Source organism: Tachypleus tridentatus, chromosome 10 (genome assembly GCF_004210375.1).
Source record: "Tachypleus tridentatus isolate NWPU-2018 chromosome 10, ASM421037v1, whole genome shotgun sequence".
In the NCBI taxonomy this organism is placed as follows: domain Eukaryota; kingdom Metazoa; phylum Arthropoda; class Merostomata; order Xiphosura; family Limulidae; genus Tachypleus; species Tachypleus tridentatus.
This window is the reverse complement of record NC_134834.1, coordinates 163,939,357-163,962,999: the sequence shown is the minus strand read 5'-3', so window position 1 is coordinate 163,962,999 and position 23,643 is coordinate 163,939,357. Positions and strand designations below refer to the sequence as shown.

Sequence of the window (23,643 nt, the reverse complement as noted above, 5' to 3'; positions counted from 1 at the left end):
ACCTACCCTCTCTAGATTCTTTTCCTCCAAACCTCAAGAATTTTATAGAAGTAGCATTCAGAAGGTTGTGAGTCATTGGAAGGAAGTAATTAATAACAATGGAACACATATTATTGATTAAATAACATTAAAAGCGTTTGAAATCCTTTCTCTTTTTCTGAACCTAAAATCGGACATTACTTAATGACCTGATACATAACAGTATGATCATTAGAGGTTTCAATATAAACGAGTCCATTTAGAATATTCTTTACATTATTTGTATTTCCTCAAAATGTGATATTATTTGTAGGGATGAATATTTTTGCGAGGCACTGTATTTACTATTTTAAAATATGACATTCCATTATGTTAGCATGACATTCATTAACTTATTTTCAAAGGCACTTGGCATAAGTAACTTGTATGGAAAACATGTATTTGACACTATTTAAGTCTGTATGTCTGTGGTACTTTTTTCACACGATATACATATTAACTCGTTTCGTTTTTTTTATCGGAAACTTGTGCTTTAACAACTGAGCTGAAGAGGGTATTTCTTTTACGCTTGCTGGTGAGGCACTGCTAAATAAAAACCACTACATTCTCAATCTAGATGAAAAGTTGCATTGTAACTACAAGAATATAAATATTTACAAGGTTCCTTGCAGACTAAGTCCATATTTAGGATTAAGGGAAAATATCAAAGTACTTGGATTGAAAAAAAAAATATTTAACCAGTTTTCATTTACCTTACTCATGCACTGTTCGAAAATTTTTCAGAAGACTGTACTTGGTGATTTCACTTTTTTTTAATGAAAGAAAAAATAAAAAGTGAAATCTGTGAAAGAACAGTACAGGGGAAAACTGTTTACAGATGTTTTCCAGGAATCTCTTGCTTATCACGTACTAGTACAAAGCGAAATTAATACTGAATTTTGCGAATCAAGTGACCTAAATATTTATTTGACAGCATGAAGTTTCACTTAAGTTTCTTTTTAGTTCTCTGTATTATCATTTTCATCTATCATGTGCATTATTAATACGTACATAGCTGTGTGTCCCCCCCTCACTAGTTGCGCAGCAGTGAGGTAATGATGTTTTATAATACCATGGTAGGCAGAGCACAGATATCTAACTGTGTAACTTTGTATTTAACAGCGGAACAAAAGTTACTTTGAACAATACATAAACTACAATACATGTATATATAGTGAATTACATATTTGTTAAGTAAATATGTTTATCTTCTATGGAATCAAATCCAATTTGCACTGAATTACAACCAGTTTAAAATGTTTAAAATAGGGTAGGTTATACTGGTATAGTAAACTGGACGATAATCATCATTCGTTACGGCCTATACATTTTGTTTTGTTAGTTAACATACAGCCGGACTTTCCTAACACTACAAAAAATATACAACACATACAAGGTCACCATTAACAGCAGTCCGGTCGAAGGAAAACCAGTCCCTGTTCTTAATGTCTCAGGTTCGAATCTCCAAAGTAATCCTAAGGACTACACTCCTGAAGATGTGAAAATGAAGTAACTGAACTTATCTGCGAACGTAATTAGAAAGTCATTCATTCATTGATGTGTTCAGTATGAATACGAGTCGTCAAAATAAGAAGATGTTATTGGAAGATGCAAAAATAAGGTTTAGAGTTACATGTTTACGTACAGGAATTCATTTGTTTCCCGATGTTGCGACTCTTTTACTTTTTTTAAATGACAAAAGCTCAAAAATGTTTCTTTCATAAATATATTCCTTGTGCATGTTTGTTTTCTGAATCATCTAATGTTCGAAACTAAGAATACAAACAGCACTTGCATCAAAAACTGCCCTCTAGTAATGAAGGCATGCATTTACAAATAAAATAGTTTGTTTTAAAACAAAGGTACATTCGGTTATCTGCTAAGTTCACGGCAGAAATCGAATCCTGAATGCTAGCGTCGTAAATCCTTAGCGTTATGGCTGTCAATCCGGGAGCTTTACAAATAAGATTATGGAGCTATGCAGAAGTATCACTCTCTCTTTTGCCCCCCAGTGGCTCAGCGGTATGTCTGCGGACACACAACTCTAAAAACCGGGTTTCGATACCTGTGGTGGGCAGATCACAGATAGCCCATTATGTAGCTTTATGCTTAATTCAAAACAACAACACTCTCTCTTTTTAATTTGTTTCTACTATGAAATATATTGTAATATATAAATATATGCTGAATAATTTATGCAATTATGAGTTGCGTGTTTGATTGAGGGAAATGTTTACGTGGGTTTATATTTGATGGACTGGACAAGAATAAAGCCTCATCATTTTAATATACTTACGACTTCTTAAGGACTCTTTGTTTCTCGCACTTTCAATACACACCGTGTGTGATATCGTCAACGAAACTCTTGATGGTTGGGTAACCATGCACCAAAATCAATGGCCAATTAGTTAAAACCTTGCTTTCTGTTACGAGTTCATAAATGTCTTATTAGCGAGTTATTTCTAAAGACAGGTTCTGATACATCTAACGTTCCGCGGTTTGAATTGGCTTCAGTTATACACATAGCGTGTCTGATTTGAACTGTTTTCAATAAATTACTTGATTCCAACACCCGGAAGAATATAAATAATTTAAACAACTATTATTTTTGAACTAAACATATGCTATGGTACGTGCCTTATTGGAGAGATAAAAATATCTTAAATCTTTATGTCCTAACAAGTCATTTGTCCATCATAAAATAGCAGAGTGAAAGTCGCTATACAACAGTACGAGTAATTTAAACTTTTAAAAGCTTAGAATTCAATAAACAGATTAATTTCATAAGACATTTTAATTTGATAAAAAACACAATACCGCCAATCTGAACGGATACAAGTCTTTGTTATAAACACCCTGAGGCGTATTATTTCGGTTGTACTTCGTATTCTTTGTTACGTTTTCTTATTTATGGTTAAGCATAAAGCTACACAAAGGGCTATCTATGCTCTGCTCATCACGAATAACGAAACTCGGTTTCTAACATTGTAGCTCCGCCGATATTTCTCTGTACCACTAAGTGGGAGGCTCTTTATGACAGCATAAAGATGTTGTTATATAAGTAAGCGTAGTTTAAAAGCGGTTTGTACTCGGGAAATCTCTCTTTTGTACGGAAGCTCTCTTCAAAAGTATGTCCAGAAATACAGATAAGAAAAATACCACGATTATGTTAAAATAACTTATACCTATCTCTGATCGCAAGAAATGAAATGTATGTTATTAGCATTCAAAATCAAACAAATGTTTCTTTCATCAAATCGTGATCCGTTTAATATCGGACTAGTTCTTTATAGACTGCAATTTTTGTGTGTAATACTGAACTTTTACGGTTGACACAACAACAACACACGCATTGCTAATTTCCGTAGTTTGTCCTTACATTTATTAATGCTGAAAATTTAAGTAAAAGTATTTAAAAAGTTAATATTCCAAACCTATACTCAACTTATTCATAGTTACACTATCCAAAACGAGGTGTCGTATACATTATTCCTCAATAAATGTCTCAGGAACTGTGTTTTACTACGTGGATTTAACCTTCCATTTCCATTAGATTGGAAATAAACAACATTTCTAAACAGACAAATGGGCTATAAAGTTCTAACCTGTATAATTGCTTCAGATCTCTATTCCGTTTTAGGACGAGTATCATTTATGAGCAACAGGAATTGAAATCAGAAGATATGCGCAATTTCCACTCGCAATTGTATCTCCTCTAAGAGTTATCTGAAAACTCTATCATCCATAACCGTATACATAAGTTCAACTGTTAGTATTTTAACACTTTGAGTTCTCATGGATGTAAATGTTTGTTTATTCTAGAGCACACATTAGGCTATCTGCTGTATCCAGCGCGTGGAATCGAACCCCGGATTTTAGGGTTGCAAATCCATAGGCTTACTACTATCCCACCGGGGGACCATTAGTAGAATGAAATTACTCAACCAGGTGCCTTCTTAAAAATTATCATCAGTCAATGCTGTTAAACAGTTACGATATCAGACGACCCCTTTTTTCAACGAAACTGAAGTTTCTGTTTTATTAAAAAACTCAATTTTGTGCCCTTTCACTATCGGTCTAATGAATATTGTGTAAATTTTAACATGGAAAAAATTGTACGTACTTTGTACGATGAGTTAAACACGATTGCGTCAAGTCCAGCTCCGCTACTATTTCTATAAATACCACATCTGCTCAACAGAACCTTGTTAGTTTGTTGTTGTTTTTTAACTTCACGCAAAGCTACACGAGGGCTATCTGCACTAGTCATCCCTAATTTAGCAGTGTAAGACTAGAGGGAGGGCAGCTAGTCATCACCACTCACCGCCAACTCTTGGGATACTTTTTTGCCAACGTATAGTGGGATTGACCGTGACTTATAACGACTCTACGGATGAAAGGGCGAGCATGTTTGGTGCGACATGGATTGAAATCAGCGACTCTCAGTTTACGAGTCCAATGCCTTAAACATCTGGCCATGCCCAAACCCTTGTAGATACTTGGAAGATCTAAGTTGAACCTGGAAATCACCAGAATGAGAACTCCTAGTTCTTGACGTGTTTATTAGACAATTCTAAACTGAAATCTATATAATTAATTTCAAGAAAACACACATGGGGCTTAATATCTTCAAATAAAGTAAAAATATCATATGTCCAACCTGAACACTTGTAAGGGCATTGCTATTAAAATAGCTGATAAAGGTGGTGGTGTAATTTCTAGGAAACATATACTTGTGTCTTGATTCGAACTGTTTACATTTAAAATAAATTGACTTTCTTGTAGTTTTTTGTTTGTTTTGTTATGTACAAAGATGCTAAGTACTACTTTAAGGTGTAAAACCCTCTAAACTTGCTCGGGAGTTAATACTAATATATATACATATATATATAACAATCCATAAAAAATCTCGCAGTTTATAATAAACCTTTACTTTAGCATGTCTCTTTATGTTTTGATTCGAACATATTTTCGAAAGATATTTTCTCGTCTATTTTTAACTGCAAACATTCTAAATATTTCTTTAAGATCTAACTTCTTGAACACAGACACCTTTGGACAACCAATTTGAATATGAAACAAATACTTTATTTAAATAGTTTTATTTAAACTGATGACGAGAAACCCACTTGAAATAAAAATGTATTATTAAAACGGCTGGTATGGGTATTAACATTTTAATTAAAATAAAGCGTGTCTTTGTTTTCTTATAGCAATTCCGGGTTTCGATACCCGTGGTGGGAAGAGCACAGACAGCCCATTGTGTAGCTTTGTGCATAATTCAAAAAAACTTATAGCAAAGTCACATTGGACTATCTGACGATTCCACTGAAGGAAATCGAACCCATGATTTTAGCATTGTGAATCTGAAGACTTACCGCTGTCTAAGCGGAGGGTCTTAAAATAAAGTATAGAAGATGACCTGAGAAGGTCAAAAGGTTGTTCTGTACTTTATTTTAATTAAAATTTTAATACCCATACCAGCCTTTTTTAGAACACATTTAAATTGATTATCCTAAGGTATCTATGTCTGTGATAGATTAATAAATAAACGGTATGAAGCCGACGTGAGATTGTCTGTTCTATTGAAAATAAAATTAATATAAAAACTATTATTGATTTAGCTGTCGACCTCGTCAACTTCATAAAGTATGTCTTGTTCCCGAACCGTTTTCACAGCTAAAATAGTCCTGATAGTTTCCAAAAATTTTACTGTTTTGACAATAAAGCAGTTTAAAGAAACGACCGCTGCCTGCGACAGTTAAGTTGCGTTATATCTCGTACGTTGTCTATTCTATTTAGATATTAACTTGTTCGTTGTCTATTTTATTTAGGCTTTATCCATTAATTTTCAGTTAGTAATAAAGTAACATTACGTGATGTCGAGAAAACCCACTTGTAGAGAAAAATATTTATGTAAAAACGACTCGTTTGGGTTGAGAAAATTTTTTACGTAGAGGAGCGAACAACGTTTTGACCTTCTTCGGTCATCGTCAGGTTCGCAAATTTTCTCAACCCAAACGAGCCGTTTTTACATAATCAAAGTAATATTCCGTTATGTGATCTGATTAGTAGTGTATACATGAACGTTGAAAAACAATGTTTTAACAACAACTGAGTGAGCATTAATGCTTCATTAGAGAACTGAAATACAATGTTCTGTCATAAAGATTTCACGAGTTAACAGTCAAGTTTTCCAAGTGATAAATACGATAGTTGTAAAACGGGGTTTCGACATAAAGTTAATAGGAAGTCTTTCCAGGTGGTATATATGATAATAGTAGATGTTTCAGCTTAAAGATTTTACCAGATATAGAAAACATTATGTTATAATTTCAAACAACGCTATATCTAACAGAAGACATTAACTTTTTACAAGGGCATCTGTGATCAACAACAAGGCTTAATTAATAAAGCATGGTTTATTATTGATTGCTTTTAAAAGCTACACAAGTCTTATCTGTCTGTATCAGTTGTCTCTAATTTTGAAGTGATAGGTTTGAAGTAAGGCACATATTCAACACCAAACCCAACAATACTCGGGTTTCTAATATCAGACCAAAAAGTGGGATGTAAACCGTCACTCTTATAATGCATTCACGACTCCAAAGTGTGGAGCGGAATTTGTTTTGGCAGTTATGGCACGCGAACCATGGAAGCTCAACTTCACAATCTGGAACTTAACCAATAGACCGCGATCGGTCCTTGAATCTATATACAAGAGGGAAGGTAGTTAGTCAACAGCACCTACTGCCGACTCATGGACTACTCTTATCTGACCGAATCGTGGGATTTCACTGTTACTCCTACCGTGACTCGACTGACACAAAGTACGAGTTGAATTTCTGCGACAACTGGTCGCAAACCATTAATCCTCAGATTAACAGTCTGGTTAGCTAAATACTAACCCACCTACTATTTGAAGAAGGTGCTACAGTAGAATAAAGTCCATCAAAAAACTATAATTTACATTAAGTGGATTGTGAAGGTTAGATTTTGGTTAATTGCGGTAAGATTTTTAATTAGATTGATTTGTTTTTTATTGTTTTTTTTTTTTAATTTTGCGCAAAGCTACACAAGTGCTATCTGCGCTAGCCGTACTTAATTTAGCAGTGTAAGATTAGAGGGAAGGCAGCTAGTAATCACCACCCACTGTCAACTCTTGGGCTATTCTTTTACCAACAGATAGTGGGATTAACCGTAACATTATAACGCCCCGACGGTTGAAAGGGCGAGCATGTTTGGTGCGACGGGGATTCGAACCCGCGACCCTCGAATTACGAGTCGAGTGCCTTAACCACCTGGCCATGCCGGGCTCTTTTAATTAAATAAAACTTATAATGGCTAATGATTTTTGCATTTGGTATGGAAAACTAACGAGAATTATAGTGAAATAAACTGCAGTAAATCCAGCAATTACTGATATGAACTTCTGAATAAAATTAAATATTTTTTTACGATAATATGTCAACCAGGGGGCGTAACCACCACTTAAGATTAGGGTTTCTTTTTCAAAATAATAAAAAAAAGAATTAAAGTTATCTATTTATTTTAGAAAGTCAGAGGACAGTGGACTTTCAAAAAAATCCACGATCCTGAAGTCAACCAGACTAAATATTTTATATCAAATATAAACTGGGATACAACAAACATCGGTTGAGAAGCTGTTTATTTTAGGAAATCGCTTTACGAAAACTGTTATGGTGTGGACTGTGATATTTTGATGGTGAAATTTAACTTAGCATTTTAATTAGAGATTTTGAAATGTTCACAAAGCTTTAGTTAACTTATTTCTGTGATTGTTTTGACGACGGTAAAAATTAATGTTTCATATATGCTTTAATCATACTGGTTTATTGAATATATATACTTTATTGCTATTTCCTAGTCTTCATCAAATTTATACATAACACTTAAGCAGCTATGAAATAGGTTTTGAATAAACTGATATATTATTTACGATGTCTATATATATTCACACTTCTAAGCATACAAAACATTACTTACTTGAGTGTGAAGTGTAACAGGGAGTTCAGAATAGAAAGGTAGCCGTTTAGTCCACTGTACTAACTTGAACACTATGTTGTCCCCTATTTGACAAAGTTTTTCTGAGAGCTCGTACTTTATACTCAGTAACTCTTGTAGGTTGCTAAGAGTTGCTACATCCTCAAAATCATCACATTCAATCAACTGTGATATCATGCTCACTGCCTGCTCGACTGGCATTTGACGGTCACGCGAACTTGTGACGCAGTTTTCAAGGCGATGACGTAGATGCATAACATTGGTTGGATTAGTTAGAGCGGTTTTAAGGATCTGGCCGTTCGCCCACTCTTGGTGAGGGTAACGGCTCGGCGTTTTTTGTTGTTCTTGTCTGACTTGACCATTCTTTTGTCCTTTCTTGTGCTTCTTGTACTTTACCTGACGTTAAAAAAAATAGACACTATTCAAACAACAGTATCAATTCAAGGTTAATAGCTCCTTGGCAGTAATAATGTAACACATACCATACTTGGAAGTGTAACCCAGAACTTATGTATGTATGATGATAATACCATTTCAGGGCAAACCATAGGGTCTGGACATAACATATTAGTTCAACCAGTAGCCTAATATTTGACTACGTGTTGAATCATGGTCGGCAGGTCAGTAGCCAACAAGGTCATAACGTATTAAATCAATACGTTATGAACCTGTATGCTGGTAGCCAGAAGGATCACAGGATATCAAATGAACGAGTTGCTCAAATAGCAAATAACATTTGATGTACATAGTACATTTGGTCTGATTCATTCAAATAGTTTTATATATATATATATATATCAGGATATTTTACAACAAAAACTATATGATATTGCCAAGAGGATGACACTTGGGATCCCTGCCCCTGAAACACCATGACAGCACTCCCTTGACCGTGGGGAAGTATAAAAATTAATATAGTATTACCCATGTATTAAATAATACGCTTAAAAGTACGACACATAGTAAGAATTAAGACCGTCTTATTGGTTATATCAACAACGCGTTGAGTCAATACGTTACGACTCTTTTGGGCACTTATCTGCAGGACTGTAACACGTTGATCCAGAGTGTTGTAGAGACATCATGTGATTTAAAATTAAGTTATCATTGGCTTATTCATCAACGCGTTGAACTAATACGTGCCAGAATAAACATGACAATTAAATAATACCTTCTAATTATTCAACAGCATATCTTCTGTAACAACGCTGTTGGAAATGGTACATAAAACAATTTAAGACTGACTTCGTTTTTGCATAATAGTTATGTAAATGCCACTACTGTATTGGAGTCCTTTTGCGTAACATTTCATAGTGTTAGAGGTTTAGAAAAGTTGTAAACCAGTACTCTATAAAACACGATAGGGTCTAACGAGTTATTTCTATGTATGTTACTTCAAAACATTCGTATTATTTCACCATTTTAAAGTATAAACATCGACTTGTAGTCTATTTAAAAACCAAAGTTATCAGACCTACTTTGGCAGGGTCCCTGAAAATGTCCTGGTTAAAAGTAGATAATACAAAAGTTATGTTTAATAACAAATATTTTTATTTCTTGTTTTTGAAGTTCGGATGTCACCCTTTGCTGTCACCTACAGAGTACATAATTCTTCTCGTGGTTCATGGCAGGCTCACGTTTTACTCACATCACAACAAGACAAAATGCAATGTTAAGGGTCCCTTAGTTAAAACAGATCACTCCACTAGGGGGCCTTCGGACCTTTTCATTATTAAGCTGACTAACCTTCATTAAAACATAATGGAATGATTCGTATATATCATATTATATAAAAAATATTTAGAAACAGTCACAAATACGGACATTTAATTAATGAAAATGGTATTTTTATCGATGCAAATGAGCAATGAATTTGTTACATTTATGTAATTGATTAAGAACGTAAAAACAGTTAATTATTACCAGGTCTATCACGAAACAATGTACCTTTTGTTGTCTTCATTGCTCATATTTATTACTTTGATGTTAATTGAGTTTAATGAAATTATTTGGCTGCTTTTTCGTTTGGAGTTATAAAGAAATTAATCAATGTTTCATTGTTTTTTTTAACATATTGAGCTATCTGTTTTCTGGTCACCGCAAGGAATCTAGTCCCGAATTCTAGCGTTGTGAATACGCAGGTTTACCGCTGATCCACAAGGAATAATTTATATTGTAATTTTTTATTTTAGAGTAAAGGCATGTTGGGCTATCTGCTGTGACTACCGCGCGGAATCGAACTCCGGTCTTTAGTGTTGTAAATCCATAAATTTACTGTTGTCCTACCGGGAGACTCTACGGACCAATTTAATCAAATAGTTCACTGACTTGTAGTGAAGAGTCTACATGGGCAAAAACTGATTTTTCATTGTTGAATTTAAAAATCATTCCCAGTTATATGGGGGAGGAATAGTTTTCAAAGATAAAACTAATATAAGCCGTATTTCTACCCTAACTTACAAAAATACAAATAAGTACTTTAGTTATTATGAATAAAATATACAAAAGTAAAAACAGATGGCACAAACAATTAACTACACATATATACAAGATCAATATATTAAGCCTAGTGAGGTTAAACGCAAAAAAGAAAAATAACAACGTAGCAATGAATAAAGAAATGAAAAAAAAACACGTAAGAAGATTGCAAGCAGTTAATTAACTCATATTTCACTATTTATAATATGTTTACTAATGGCCAATATTTTCGTTTTAAATGTATGTCGCACCAAACACGCTCGTCCTTTTAGCCGTGGGGGCGTTATAAGTTACGGTCAATCCCGCTATTCGTTGGTAAAAGAGTAGCCCAAGAGTTGGCGGTGGGTGGTGATGACTAGTTGCCTTCCCTTTAGTCTTACACTGTTAAATTAGGGATGACTAGCGCAGATAGCTCTCCTGTCGCTTTGCGCGAAATTCAAACCAAACCAAATTAAATGTACGTTTAATATCAACAAAGTCTGACCATAATTATATTTACGCCGTTGTTATCATTTGTGGTGTTAAGATTATTAAGAAAAATATCGTAGTTTTATTATTATTAAGAGCTTAAAGAAACCTTAAAAGGTTTGACTGTGAGGCGCACAGACAGATGGAATAGATATGGGTAAAACATCCCAACAAATTCTTGGTAAACAATAATATTAATTCGTTAGTCAGAGAATAGACGTTATCATATGTGACAATGTCTGGACGACGCCTACTTAATTCTATAGGTAGTGGCGATGTAGGTTGAACGACGTATCTTATCTATTATGTTTGGTATGTCTGTTTCTATTTAAAACAATATTACAATATATTTGCACTCACTTGTTAAGAATGTTTATTGATATCATGGCTACTATAAGTTTTACAACTTATAACTTTTAATCTCTCACTTTAGACAATTGAATTACTTGAACTACTCCAGTCACCATTTTCTTGAGAAAAAATGAAAACAAAATGACTACACACAAAAACATAAAAAACGAACGCAAACAAAAGTTCTACTAATTCAAACGATACATTCAAATAGTCCTATAACATAATTAAATTACCGGTTTAAGCCTTACGCTCATTAGCTTACCAGTAAATATAAGATATTAAAACGGTAAAAATGGGGTTTCAATACCTGTGGTGGCCACAGTACAGATAGCTCATTGTGTAGCTTTTTGTTTAACTACAAACAAACCAGTTTTAGTTCAGCTTTTACAGTTTTTTCTTTTTTTATTGTATATGAGATATTTAAATCATTATTGTGGCATGTGATTAATCACTTTTAACACTTGTACGGGCAACTCGAGCTCTGAAACAAACTCATAAATAATACGTGCCACGTAACAAGTAAGTACTAATAAATTATGTCTGTAAAGAATGGTTGTCCAACTTATTGTTTATTTTTTTGCAACCGCAATTTAAACAAATCATAATTTATTTACACTTCTAAATACGTTCGACACAAATCATTAAAGTCGTAATTCATTTTATTCTTTTATTTTACGTTATGTCAAACTTTGCCTTGTTCCAAGTTGTAGCAAAAGAAAATGAACATTATTCTTTACAATATGCAATTTTAACATTTAAGAAATTAAATAATATAACAATAACGAAACTGGAGTTAATGAATATCCCAATAATAATAAATCAAATGTTATTCGTCAAATTGACAAGGCGTATGTGCTTGAATTTTCAATCTGACTCCAAGATATTTCACTTAATTGAAATTCTGTGCAAGGACCACAGTCACACGCTATTACTAACTTTCTTTAGTTAATTCGTTCCACGTAACTATAAGATTTTTCAGTTAGGCCTACTCTTGTAAATGAGCTACCGACCACTATGATTGAAAGCGTTAACTTTTAGTAGATTTGATGACAAAGGACTTACTTTTTAGGAAATTTAAAATTTGGAGAAAGCTTTCAAGAGTTCTAGTAGGTACGAGAAGAGTTCTATAGAACTTAAATAAAGAATTTTTGTTCAATCCGTGGTTTTTATTTCGCACTGTGTAGCTTTTTGCCTGACTTAAAAAAAACAACAACAAAGAAACAAGCTCAGAACTATCGTATTTAAAATGCTATTGCATTAAAGATACTAATTTGACTACAAATATTTTGCTGTCCTCTGCTATTATTTGCAAGAATAATGAGGGGGCATATTGCAATTAAAATAATAAAATAGTCTAAATAGATGATATTTAATTGCATTAGCTACTATAATAATTTGCGTAGTAAATTAGGGTTAGTGTACACATCTATGTAGTATTGCAGTAAATATGATATGATTAATGCTAGTGACGTTTAACAAAATTCAACGATATCCAATTCTTGTTCAAAATGTTGACAATAGCTTTTCGTTGAAAAATAATTTCACTTCGTATTTAAAACAGGTAATACCGGGAAAGCTAACTTTCGAAATTTGAAAATGTTTGCGAATAAAAAAACATTATACTCATTGAATGATGATCATTTGTTTGCCTCAATTTTCTATTTAAATAGTATAAATTTTGAGATCCATTTTTCTTTAAGCAACTAACAGCGATTACCCGATTTGTAGCGTTGTAAGTCCGCAGACATATCGCTGTGCCACTGTGGGATCCATTATAGGGCCCTGACAAGATTCGAGATTTGATTTGATTGTGAATCAGGATTGAGGATTCAGTTTGTTAGCTGGGCTCCGATTCAATTATTTTTTATCTACTTCACTTCTGATAAATTGTAGGATTTATCTTTCAACCGAGTCTAAACACTGGAACCTATTTCCTTGTAAAAACATTTTTGTACGATTCTTCTTCTATATGTTTGAAAAAACTTTTTGTTTTTTAAAAGATTTACTTTTGTACTCGTTATTGATTGCCCTTAGAAGCACTTATACAAATGAACAAACCATTTAATATTTGATTTGTAATTTATTTCAGCCTATACACTCTGTAACCGATACATGCATAACCGATTCAAGTCGAGATTCGGATATTTCGCGATGAGTTAATTTGAAAAAATGTAGTGTGATTCCTAGGACCATAATTCAGTATACAGCACATATAATATGATTTTTTCCCTTCTCTTTCTTTTCTTCTTTGGTTTTAGAAGAAACTCATTTAAATCTTCACCATTTACTTCTTCAGTGATTTTTGTTCGTTTTTTTTAAAACTAAGGCTGGGTATGATTTATTTGTTGGGGCGCTCGATTCATGATCTGTGTTTTGCGGGTTCGAATCCTGCCATCGAACATGCCCTTTTGAAAGTGAGGGCGTTTACATGTTTGGATTAATTCCACTTTTGCTTAGTATACTTTTTATTGCTTTTAGATTTATATCTTACTGTTTTATGCTTCATTTTCGTATCTACATACAATGATATTGCTATTATATGTTAAGAGCTTTCGGCAATTTTCTGGATAGAATCACCGTATTAGTTATATATATGCACATCTCAAAACACATTTCCCACTGGAATCACTCAGGAGTACTGTGTTAGCGCATATTAGTGTACCACACACCTTTCAGTACCATCTATAATGCAAATGTAATATTTGAGTTATTGTGACATACTGTCAGGAAAACCTACTAAATTTTCATCCAGATCCTTTTAAGGGAGCTATCTCAGGCAACCGTCCTTAAACTTCTGTATAAAAATAGATCTTGAGAGTACTGAACTGTACGTTAAACTATAGAGTTCACCGATGATAATCGTTACAATAAGAAAACACTGACCTCTTCATTATAAACTATTTCTTATTAATGTTCCAAGAATACCATTATTCAAATATATATCGTAAACCATTTATGATTAAAATTATCAAAGTTTTAGATGAAGCATAAATATATACAATATTTTAACTTTCATATCAAATCATAAGAATAACTATAGTTATTATAATCTATATTAGACATGTCTGTAGACATTTAAAATGCTACTTAAAATATGGTTATTCACTAACTTTACTGCTTGCAATTAAATCATCGATAAAAATACCCGTATCATGTGTGGAAGATAAATGAGTACGTGACCTTGGAATTTATTACTTATTCCATGACATATTGGTTACGGAAATAACCTCATACCTACGTACTGCCTAGAACGCAGTAACTGTTTTTTTTTTTTAATGTGAACTTGTTTTCATTCCATTCCGTGTAACTTATTATTTAAGGATAATTATAGGAATGTACCATATTTATGTAGAATTGTTTGTACTTACTTCTTGGTTTGTTTCACAAGTAACTGATCATTCTTTGAACTGCGCAACGAAACTGTCTTTTTTTTTTTTTCAGTGAACTAACTGTACGGGTGCATTTCAGTATATTAATATTGGCGTTTTTCCAATTTTAATTTTCATTATCTTTTACCTTCATACGCAATCTACCTTTTAATGTTTTTTATGAAGGAAATATTTTGGTAGACATTTAAATGGCTTAAAAAACAAACAAAAACGAAACGTTGTATTGTTTCTTCGTAGTAATCGTACACACGTATATGAAAACAGTAATTCCGGTAAACAAGTTGTTTCAGTGGTCTTTACAAGCGGGTTCTTTATTTCGAGTTGACGATACAACATATCTTATGGTATCGAAATAAACAGTTCAACTTCCTAAATCAGTCACTTTATAGGCTATTCTCCTAAGTTAGACATTCAATAGGTTAACCTCTTAAGTTAGCAATCCTTCACCTCTCTAAAATATTTATGAACCAACCAACTTACTTTATATAGATTGTACACAGCACCAGAATTTCTTCCTCCTGGCATTCTGTCTTCTCGAACGGCTGAAAAGAAGATAACGTTGTCTCTTATTAAAACCTGATTGTAATGTGAAAAAATTGCACACTAAAGGTTAGGATTGTTGAACGTTTTAACAATGCGATGAAAAACTTTAAGGATGACATAAAAAAGTAAGGACATTTTCAAACTAAGATGGTTTTAATGGTAGTGAAAATAAAACCAAATATTTTAAAGGTTAAATTGAAAGAGAGGCACATAAATAAATTTAAAAACAGTTGTTTATAATTTCATGTCAGAATATTTTTCTTTTGCGATGCGGTGTTCATTAATCTTCCATTAAAAATCAGTTACGCGAATCTTTGAGACCAACTTGATGACGAGAAACCCATTTGGAATAACAATGTATCTCAGAACTGCTGGTATGGGTATTAACACTTTTATTGATAAGCAGAGAACAACGAACGTTTCGACCTTCCTAGGTCATTTTTGTTAACCTGAAGATGACTTAGGAAGGTCGAAATGTTGTTCTCTGCTTAACAGTAAGTGTTACTTCTTAGAACGGCTGGTATGGGCATTTATTCGTCTTGATGTGTACGTACATGTAGCACAAACGTTACAGGAACCAAGTACTGGAAACATATTTAGAACAAATCTTGAGGCTTTTCCGACATTCACTACTTTGAGTTTTCTGGGATGTTATGAAGGAAAGTCTCTTGTACACATGAAAGTAGATTTAAATAGTGAAGGATGAAGAAACCCTAGAATAAACCATAAAACGTCTGTAAAACAGAATATATACCATAGTTATGTAACATTTACGTGATATACATTTTAATAGTACATTTTGAGAAATATTAAAAAATAAATAAAATTTATTATATTGGGAGTAAAAAGAACGGCAGTGGAATTAAAGATGACTCATAATTCTCACGTGTTATTAATGTAACCAATCAGTGTCGTTAAAACTTCAGTTTATTTCTATAAACGTAAACAGAATAGATCAGATTTCGTTATCAATTCACCACGGATATAACGAGCTTTCAAAATCATTAATATTTACCTGTTAAAGGTCAGAGTGGTAAATTTCCTATTATATCTCTAAAACGAGAAAAGTAGGACGTGTCTCCATCGTGGTATAAACATATATAGCGTGGAATTGGTATTTAAATTGAATTATGAAATTTTTTTCCAAATTCGTGCACAAATGTCAAACCAGAGTTTTGATAAATATTCTAAATTTTAAAATATACTAATTCTCATTATGTAGCAAATGTCAGAATGATTTTTCAATAGAGACTTTAAAAATTGTATATTCCTAATGAAATAAGCGTATTGAATGTTAATTTCAAAACTTTATGATTATTATATGTGCTAATTCTTTCCTAGAAAAAATAATTTCTTAACTGGAGTGTAAAATTTATTTATTTTTGTATAAGTAGTAAAATTAATCTGCTGTGTAACATCGAATAATGAGTTAGATGAAATGTAACATTTTTCACGTATATTCATTACGGTGAAATAATACAGATGTAAACTCTCATAGATAAAGGTGACATTAATTTGCTGATTTCAGTTGATCTGTTTCAATTGCATTTCAAATGAGTCACGTGAACATAGGTAGTGTCGCCAATCCTTTTAACATTATTTTAATCCATTTACTCTCTACATTGATTTTATGAAGATCTAAGTTTACAGTTCGAAATTTTGTCTTGAAACTAACGCATAAAATGAAGTTCGTTATACTCTATATATTAAGTCTTGATCCACCAGCTAAAACATCTATTAAGTAATCCGCAAAAATAATACAAATATGAAGTGTTACTGGAAAAGGCTTAATATTAATATGGTAAGTAATATTGGTCAGGAAACATCCCTTAACTCAGCAAAAATCCAGAAATTTAAAATCTTACCTGCTAGAACCATGCCTTGCCGAAGACACTTTTGGAAGCGACAATACTGACATCTGTTTCTTTGGGCTTTAGTAATTTCACAACTTCCTTCCGCGACGCACGTATAAACTCTTTTGTTCTGAACCGTGCGCTTGAAAAATCCTTTACACCTAAGATTAAAAACACATAATTGCAGTTGCTAAAATTCAAACAGCTAGATTCTGTAGACCAAGTTTCGACACGAAGTTTGCTGTATTTATTCTCTTTCAGATGAGAAACGACATAAATTGCATATATTTGTTTCTGAAATAATTAATTTTTATAAATAGTATTTTCAACAACAGTGGCTGAACTCAGATATTAAATAAAATTAAACACAACCAACCAAAAAAAAATGTATTTAAACGCTATAGGTACACCAATCAGATCAAATGCTTTGAGATAGACTTCTAAAAACCACTCTCCTCACTGTCAAAATAATCTCTGAAAGATTATTTTATAAGGAAGATTAATGAATTTTCTATGTAGTTCATAATGCCACTCTTGTAACATCACGGTCCCTATTCTAGAGCTCTGGATTTTTGAACTGTTTGTTTTGAACTTCGCGCAAAGCTATACGAGGGCTATCCTTGCCAGCCGTCCTTAATTTAGCACTGTAAAGCTTAGACAGAAGGCACCTAGTTATCGCCACCCACTGTCAACTCTTGGGCTACTCTTTTATCAAAGAACAGCAGGAGTGATTATAAAGCCCCCACGGTTGAACGTGCTAACATGTTTATTATGATGGAAATTCGAACCTGCGACCTTCAGATTGCGTGTCGAGCGCCCTAATCACATGGCCGTGCAGAGCTCTTTTGGAACTGATGAATCGTGTTGGCATCTGGACGATCCCACTAATTATTCATCGCATCTCAAGCCTTGGGAACGTTATAAGAGAGAAGTTAATCCCTTATTTTGATTATGGGTGGTACGATGCTACTGATTGTCTGTCTTCCCTCTGGTCAGCATTTCAGAATTAGGGGCAACGGCAAATACCCGTAACAGTTTTGCTATTATTATCAATACTAAATACAAATGTAACAGCAGTTACACAGATATATCAGGTAAAATAGTAACCTTAAAGTCACATTCATAAAGACAAGTAGGATTTTTTTCTCCAGATAATTTAACGATAATAATGAAATAAAATGCAACAACTGAATTATAACAGATCAGTGATTGCTCATCGCCTATTAATACTGTAGCCCAGCTATGCTTTGGGACTTCATATAACAAGTCGCTAGGTGGCTGCTAATTCGTGTTTACCTAACAGTATAACCAAGAAAAGCAAAGTAGAATATCAAATGTATTCTTACACAGTTTTAAGCGGCTTGCAAAACGTTAACATTATATCTACAATCCTCAAGTAACACAATCATAGAATGTTGTTAAATAGAAAGTTACACAACGGGGTATCTATGATATGCCCACCACAGATATCGAAACCCAGTTTTTAGCGTTACAAGTCTGCAGAATTATCACTATGCCTCGGGGGATTAATTACGCTAGAAATCTATTGTTAACATTGTAATGGTTTCTGCTTTCGTTCTATTAATTAATTTAATTTATGTCTACGAACATTAAAATTATGCTCTTTTCTTCATATAGTTTACGAGTAATTTTTCACAAGATTCTTTTGATCGAAACGTCCTCTGATTATTATTTTTTTGCATTTTATTTAAGTTGTGGGGGGCCTGGCATAGTCTGGTGTTTAATACGTTAGCAATCTGAGGGTCGTGGGTTCAGATCTCCATCACGAAAATTGCTCGCCCTTTCAGCCATGGGGGCGTTGTAAGTTACCGTCAATCCCATTATTCATTGGTAAAAGAGTAATCCAAGAGTTGGCGGTGTTGACTAGTTGCCTTTCCTCTAGTCTATCACTACTAAATTGGGGATGCCTAACACTTGTGTAGCTTTGCGCCACATTCAAAAGTAAACAATAAACAAAAATTAAAGTTGAAAAAATAGGTAAATAACGTACTTCGATTCCAAATAGTTTAAACGTTCACCGTTCACCGCAGTCATAATTTTAATCCCTTATTGTAAGTGATAAACAGTCGACCTTGACAGTTACGTTTCGATATTACTGTTCAATTCTAAAATCCTATCTTGTGTATCAGGAGGATGGTGTCTCAGCGTCATTTCGACAGCGCGATCATACAGAAATTCATAGACGCTGCTTTTGTTTGCTTCACCGTTTGTTTTAAGTAACAGTATGCACATTTATTTCATTCTGCAGCTGCTTTGGATATACGAGAGATTGAGCAGCGGAATGATAGAAAGCCTTATCTTTGTGAACCCATACCATGTTGTTCTCGTCTCTGTGTAGTTGTTCTTATTTATCATATTTTGCACTGTTGTCTATGGTTCGTAGACAGCTTTTGTCACTGATCTTCATGTTAGTGGACCCCTACCTGTTATAAGAGGCCTTGGTTGGCTTGCAGCGGTTAAAATACGAATTGCTGTCGGTATTTTTGTGGATAGTCATGGTACCCCAAGTTCATCCATATTCCATTGTTTCCCAGTATCATTAAGTACAAGAGATATAACCCTCCTAAAAATTTTATATCCGCAATTTCAACTCATCATTATGATTTGAGTGTACGCACATTTGTTTCAGAAAGAACGATAAATTTTCGGTGGCATCACATTACGTATGATGCTACGTAATGCCAAACAATGCCAGAAATATAGCTTTGATACATTCCGTTCCACCGTAATTTTATATTAACTGTGGTCATTACTTGAGTTGCTGATTTGCATATTGCGATTGCTTAAATATAACACGCTGAACTCTGTGAACTTATATTTCAAACATAAACGATCTCAAGCTCTGATCGTTACATCATTCACACATTTTGTAAAGTTTCTTCTAAAAAATGAGTAATATTCGTCAATATTATCTAAAGAGTTTTATGCCTTCGGATTTTCAACGCTAAAATCAAGGGTTCGATTTCCCTCGGTGGGCTCAGCAGATAGCCCGATGTGGCTTTGCTAAAAGAAAACACACACTTGTCCGAGAAAACTGTTGTAACAAGCGCTCACACAAATATCGCTGCTCAACGAATCGAAATGAAGGGTGAAAAGGTTTGTTCTCATTCTATCAGTGTTCCAGAAACCACTATCGAAATCATCGCTTGTGAACATGTTTATCCTAAATTTCTTATTCGAAAGGTCGAACAGACACTCATTTATAACCATTGTTAACAGTGAAAGGCAGGTGTCGATGTCGAAACCCCAGCAAACACTGTTTGGTCTTGAAACAGTTGACTAAGAACATTGAAGTACGAATAAGATCTTGTTGTGTGTGCTAGTAGAAAATTTATTTCAATCTTTTGGTTCAATAATTCGCTTATTATCCGCTGTCTCAGTACGTTCGAACATTTTCAAATGTGTTCAGAATACCTACAGCCAAGAATGATGTGGGGCCCGGCATGGCCAAGCGTGTTAAGGCGTTCGACTCGTAATCCGAGGGTCGCGGGTTCGAATCCCAGTCATACCAATCATGCTCGCTCTCTCAGCCGTGAGGGCGTTATAATGTGACGGTCAATCCCACTATTCGTTGGTAAAAGAGTAGTCCAAGAGTTGGCGGTGGGTGGTGATGACTAGCTGCCCTCCTTCTAGTCTTACACTGCTAAATTAGGGACGGCTAGCGCAGATAGCCCTCGTGTAGCTTTGTGCGAAATTCAAAAACACAAAAAAACCAAGAGTGATGTGGTGTACTCGAAAAACACGAAACAAAAAATAAATTATCGTTGGATAAATAACTATAAGATATTTTAACAGAACATAAAACTTAACCTAAATCTTCATAAGCTCTCCATTGTGTACATATATGTGTATGTGTGTGTGATCGCATTTTTGCATTTTGAAATTTCAGTAACATGATTATACACCTATAAAAGAAAAGTTGATATTTCCGAGTACGGACATGCATATATGCTAATCTGCGATTGGTTTATTAGAATGACCTCATAGTTGCATCAACAGTGGTCCCTGAAGTAAAATACTATTTCAAGTTTTTACGAAACGAAACGTCATTGGTATTAGTCTCCAGACATCAGACTCTCTTTCGATTGTCTTTTGGATGTTTTTCTAAAAGTGATTAAATCTGTAAAATAATTTTAGACTCGAGTTTTATTCACTGGAAAAGACAACAGTCTTTAGCCTAAGATTTGAGCGAAGAAGTAACTGGATCAGTGTTAATAATTTCTTCGAAATTTTGTTTATTATAAAGTACAAAGATAAACATTTGGTCATCTGTGCTGTGCTCGTAGCGAGTATCAAAACAGGAATTTTAGTGTTGTAAGCCTTCAAAGTTTCCGCTGGACCACCGAGAAAGAGACTAAATTTTGTTTTGCATTCAAAAATACTTAAATACATTCAACTTCACTGTTTTTTATACGGAATAATGAACTAGAAGTTGTGCCTGTGTTATTTACCAATAAAAAAAACTCTTCAGGTTTATTTTACAACCCTAGAAATTTAAAGTAATCGGACAAATCATGAGGAATATCACATGTTATAAAGAAGTTGTTTGCTTATTCTTAGAAAAAAAATCTAAGTGCGAAGCTAATAATACTCAATTTTTTTATAGATAATAATAGAAACAGTAATGGAAATACATACGTCTAATTCTCTAAATTATCGCTAGGTGCATTCCTTTCATCAGAATGTAACATTCTTTCTCACTACAATTTTAGTTTTAAAAGAAACGCAGTAAGAAATTTTCGAGTTTAATTTATCTTGTAGATTAGTGATTTATAAACGCTATATGTAGAACGATTTGCTATTTTACAGTTTAGTTATAAAAAACAACAACAATCTATTTTTCATGCACAAAAAATTTTTTACAAAGATGTAACCACACGTCTTTATTGTAAGAAAACAACATAAAGTGCTATTATTGACTGCTATTACAACAACGTTTCTTTCTTTTATTGTAATAATCTTAAAGTATACCTGAATGTAAGTATCATAAAATGTATATATATATAACAATTGTAAATGAATATTTCTATTGTTCTCAGTTTATAATCCTACCACAAGTAAGATGTTAATGTTAACTTGAAGTTACCTACAAGTTTATGTAGTTGTAAGTGCCCCGATATAAATGTAATTTACCTAAATTTGTTTCTACAGTAAAGTAGAATATTGGGGCACTTACAACTACATACCCTTGAAGGTAACTTCTAAAAGGAAAGTTAGTTGATTGTAACCTGAATTACATAATACAACTTTCCATAGAGAAGATTTCAACCAGCATAACATAAAACAGTTTTTCTTTATAGATTATTTCAGCCTGAGTAATGTAAAACACTTTCCTTATAGAAGATTTTAACATGAATAATATAAAAAAATCCTTATAGAAGCTTTTTTACCTGAACTTTCCTTATATTAATTATTTTAACCTGAATTACATGAAGCCCATTTTTTTTAAATATGATGTGAAATAAATGTGACATCTGGATAGAGCATGGTTTGTGTGGAATGGAGTTTTTTGTCTTTTTAATCACAATCAAAATATAAACGTTGATAAATTTACAATGGTAGCTATGGACATTTATTTTCTATCGACAGAAACGCTTCAGAGTGTTTGTGCAGAATTTTTAATTAATTCTGTGGAAACTCTAATACTGTCGAGGTATTAATTGTTTTTCTGAAAGAAACAGTTTGAGAAACAAAGATACGACTACACAGTTTACCTTACCTGCGTTCAAAATAAAATCCACAGATTGGAACACTCGTTAAAGGTAGATTCAACTCGATGACCTGTTTGTATATAACCAATCACCCAAGAACGTTTGGTACAGGACATCTACTTTTGAGTCTAATAGAGTTAGTTATTAAGTAGGCCAAGGTCAACTGAAAAGTGTAAAATTACTAAAGAAATATGTTCAATCTGTTTATGTTCATATAAACATCTGATACACATTTCTGTTTTGAGAAATAAGGAATATGGTGTAAATCAGTAGTTTTAAAGAAGGAAGAGCAATGTTTAATTACGAAATCATTTTTCTGAAGAGAAAATACACTGTTATCAAAATTAAAACCGACTGTATGGAACAATCAGTTATTCAATACCAGTTTCTTAACTTCTTATTTCATGGTGAGAAACTATTTCCTTTTTAGAAAATCGTTTTGTTAGCTTGATTTGAAATTTCGCGAAAACTAAACAAGTATTATCTGCACAAAGGGATTCCATAATTTGGAGTTGATAAACTAAAAGTCACACATCACATAGCATTAGTTCTTGCATTACTTTTATGTGATCAAATGATGGTATTTGATGGTCATTGATATAATACACCCATGGCTCCAAGGTGCGGAAGGTGTTTTTGCATCAACGGAACACGAAGGACCAAAATCCTCGGCTTCACAATCCAAGCTCCAGCAAACTAAACCATGTTAGGCCAAAACGTATTGGTAGAACGTAACCAATGACCTGAGGATTCGGATGATTTGTGGCAAGAAAGGTTACATAA

At 33.4% G+C, this 23,643-nt stretch overlaps 1 protein-coding gene across 2 annotated transcripts in view; it reads right to left on the bottom strand.

The window, feature by feature from the left end:
- Nucleotides 1-23,643, bottom strand: part of LOC143230826 (nuclear hormone receptor family member nhr-91-like) — a 58,839-nt gene that overhangs the window by 6,320 nt on the left and 28,876 nt on the right. For both annotated transcript variants that reach the window (XM_076465037.1, XM_076465038.1), the window contains exons 3-5: nt 17,141-17,289; nt 15,213-15,274; nt 8,026-8,439 (exon numbers count right to left, since the gene is read on the bottom strand). In XM_076465037.1, coding sequence (XP_076321152.1) covers nt 8,026-8,439; nt 15,213-15,274; nt 17,141-17,289 — 625 coding nt within the window. The remainder of the gene's footprint in view (nt 1-8,025; nt 8,440-15,212; nt 15,275-17,140; nt 17,290-23,643) is intronic.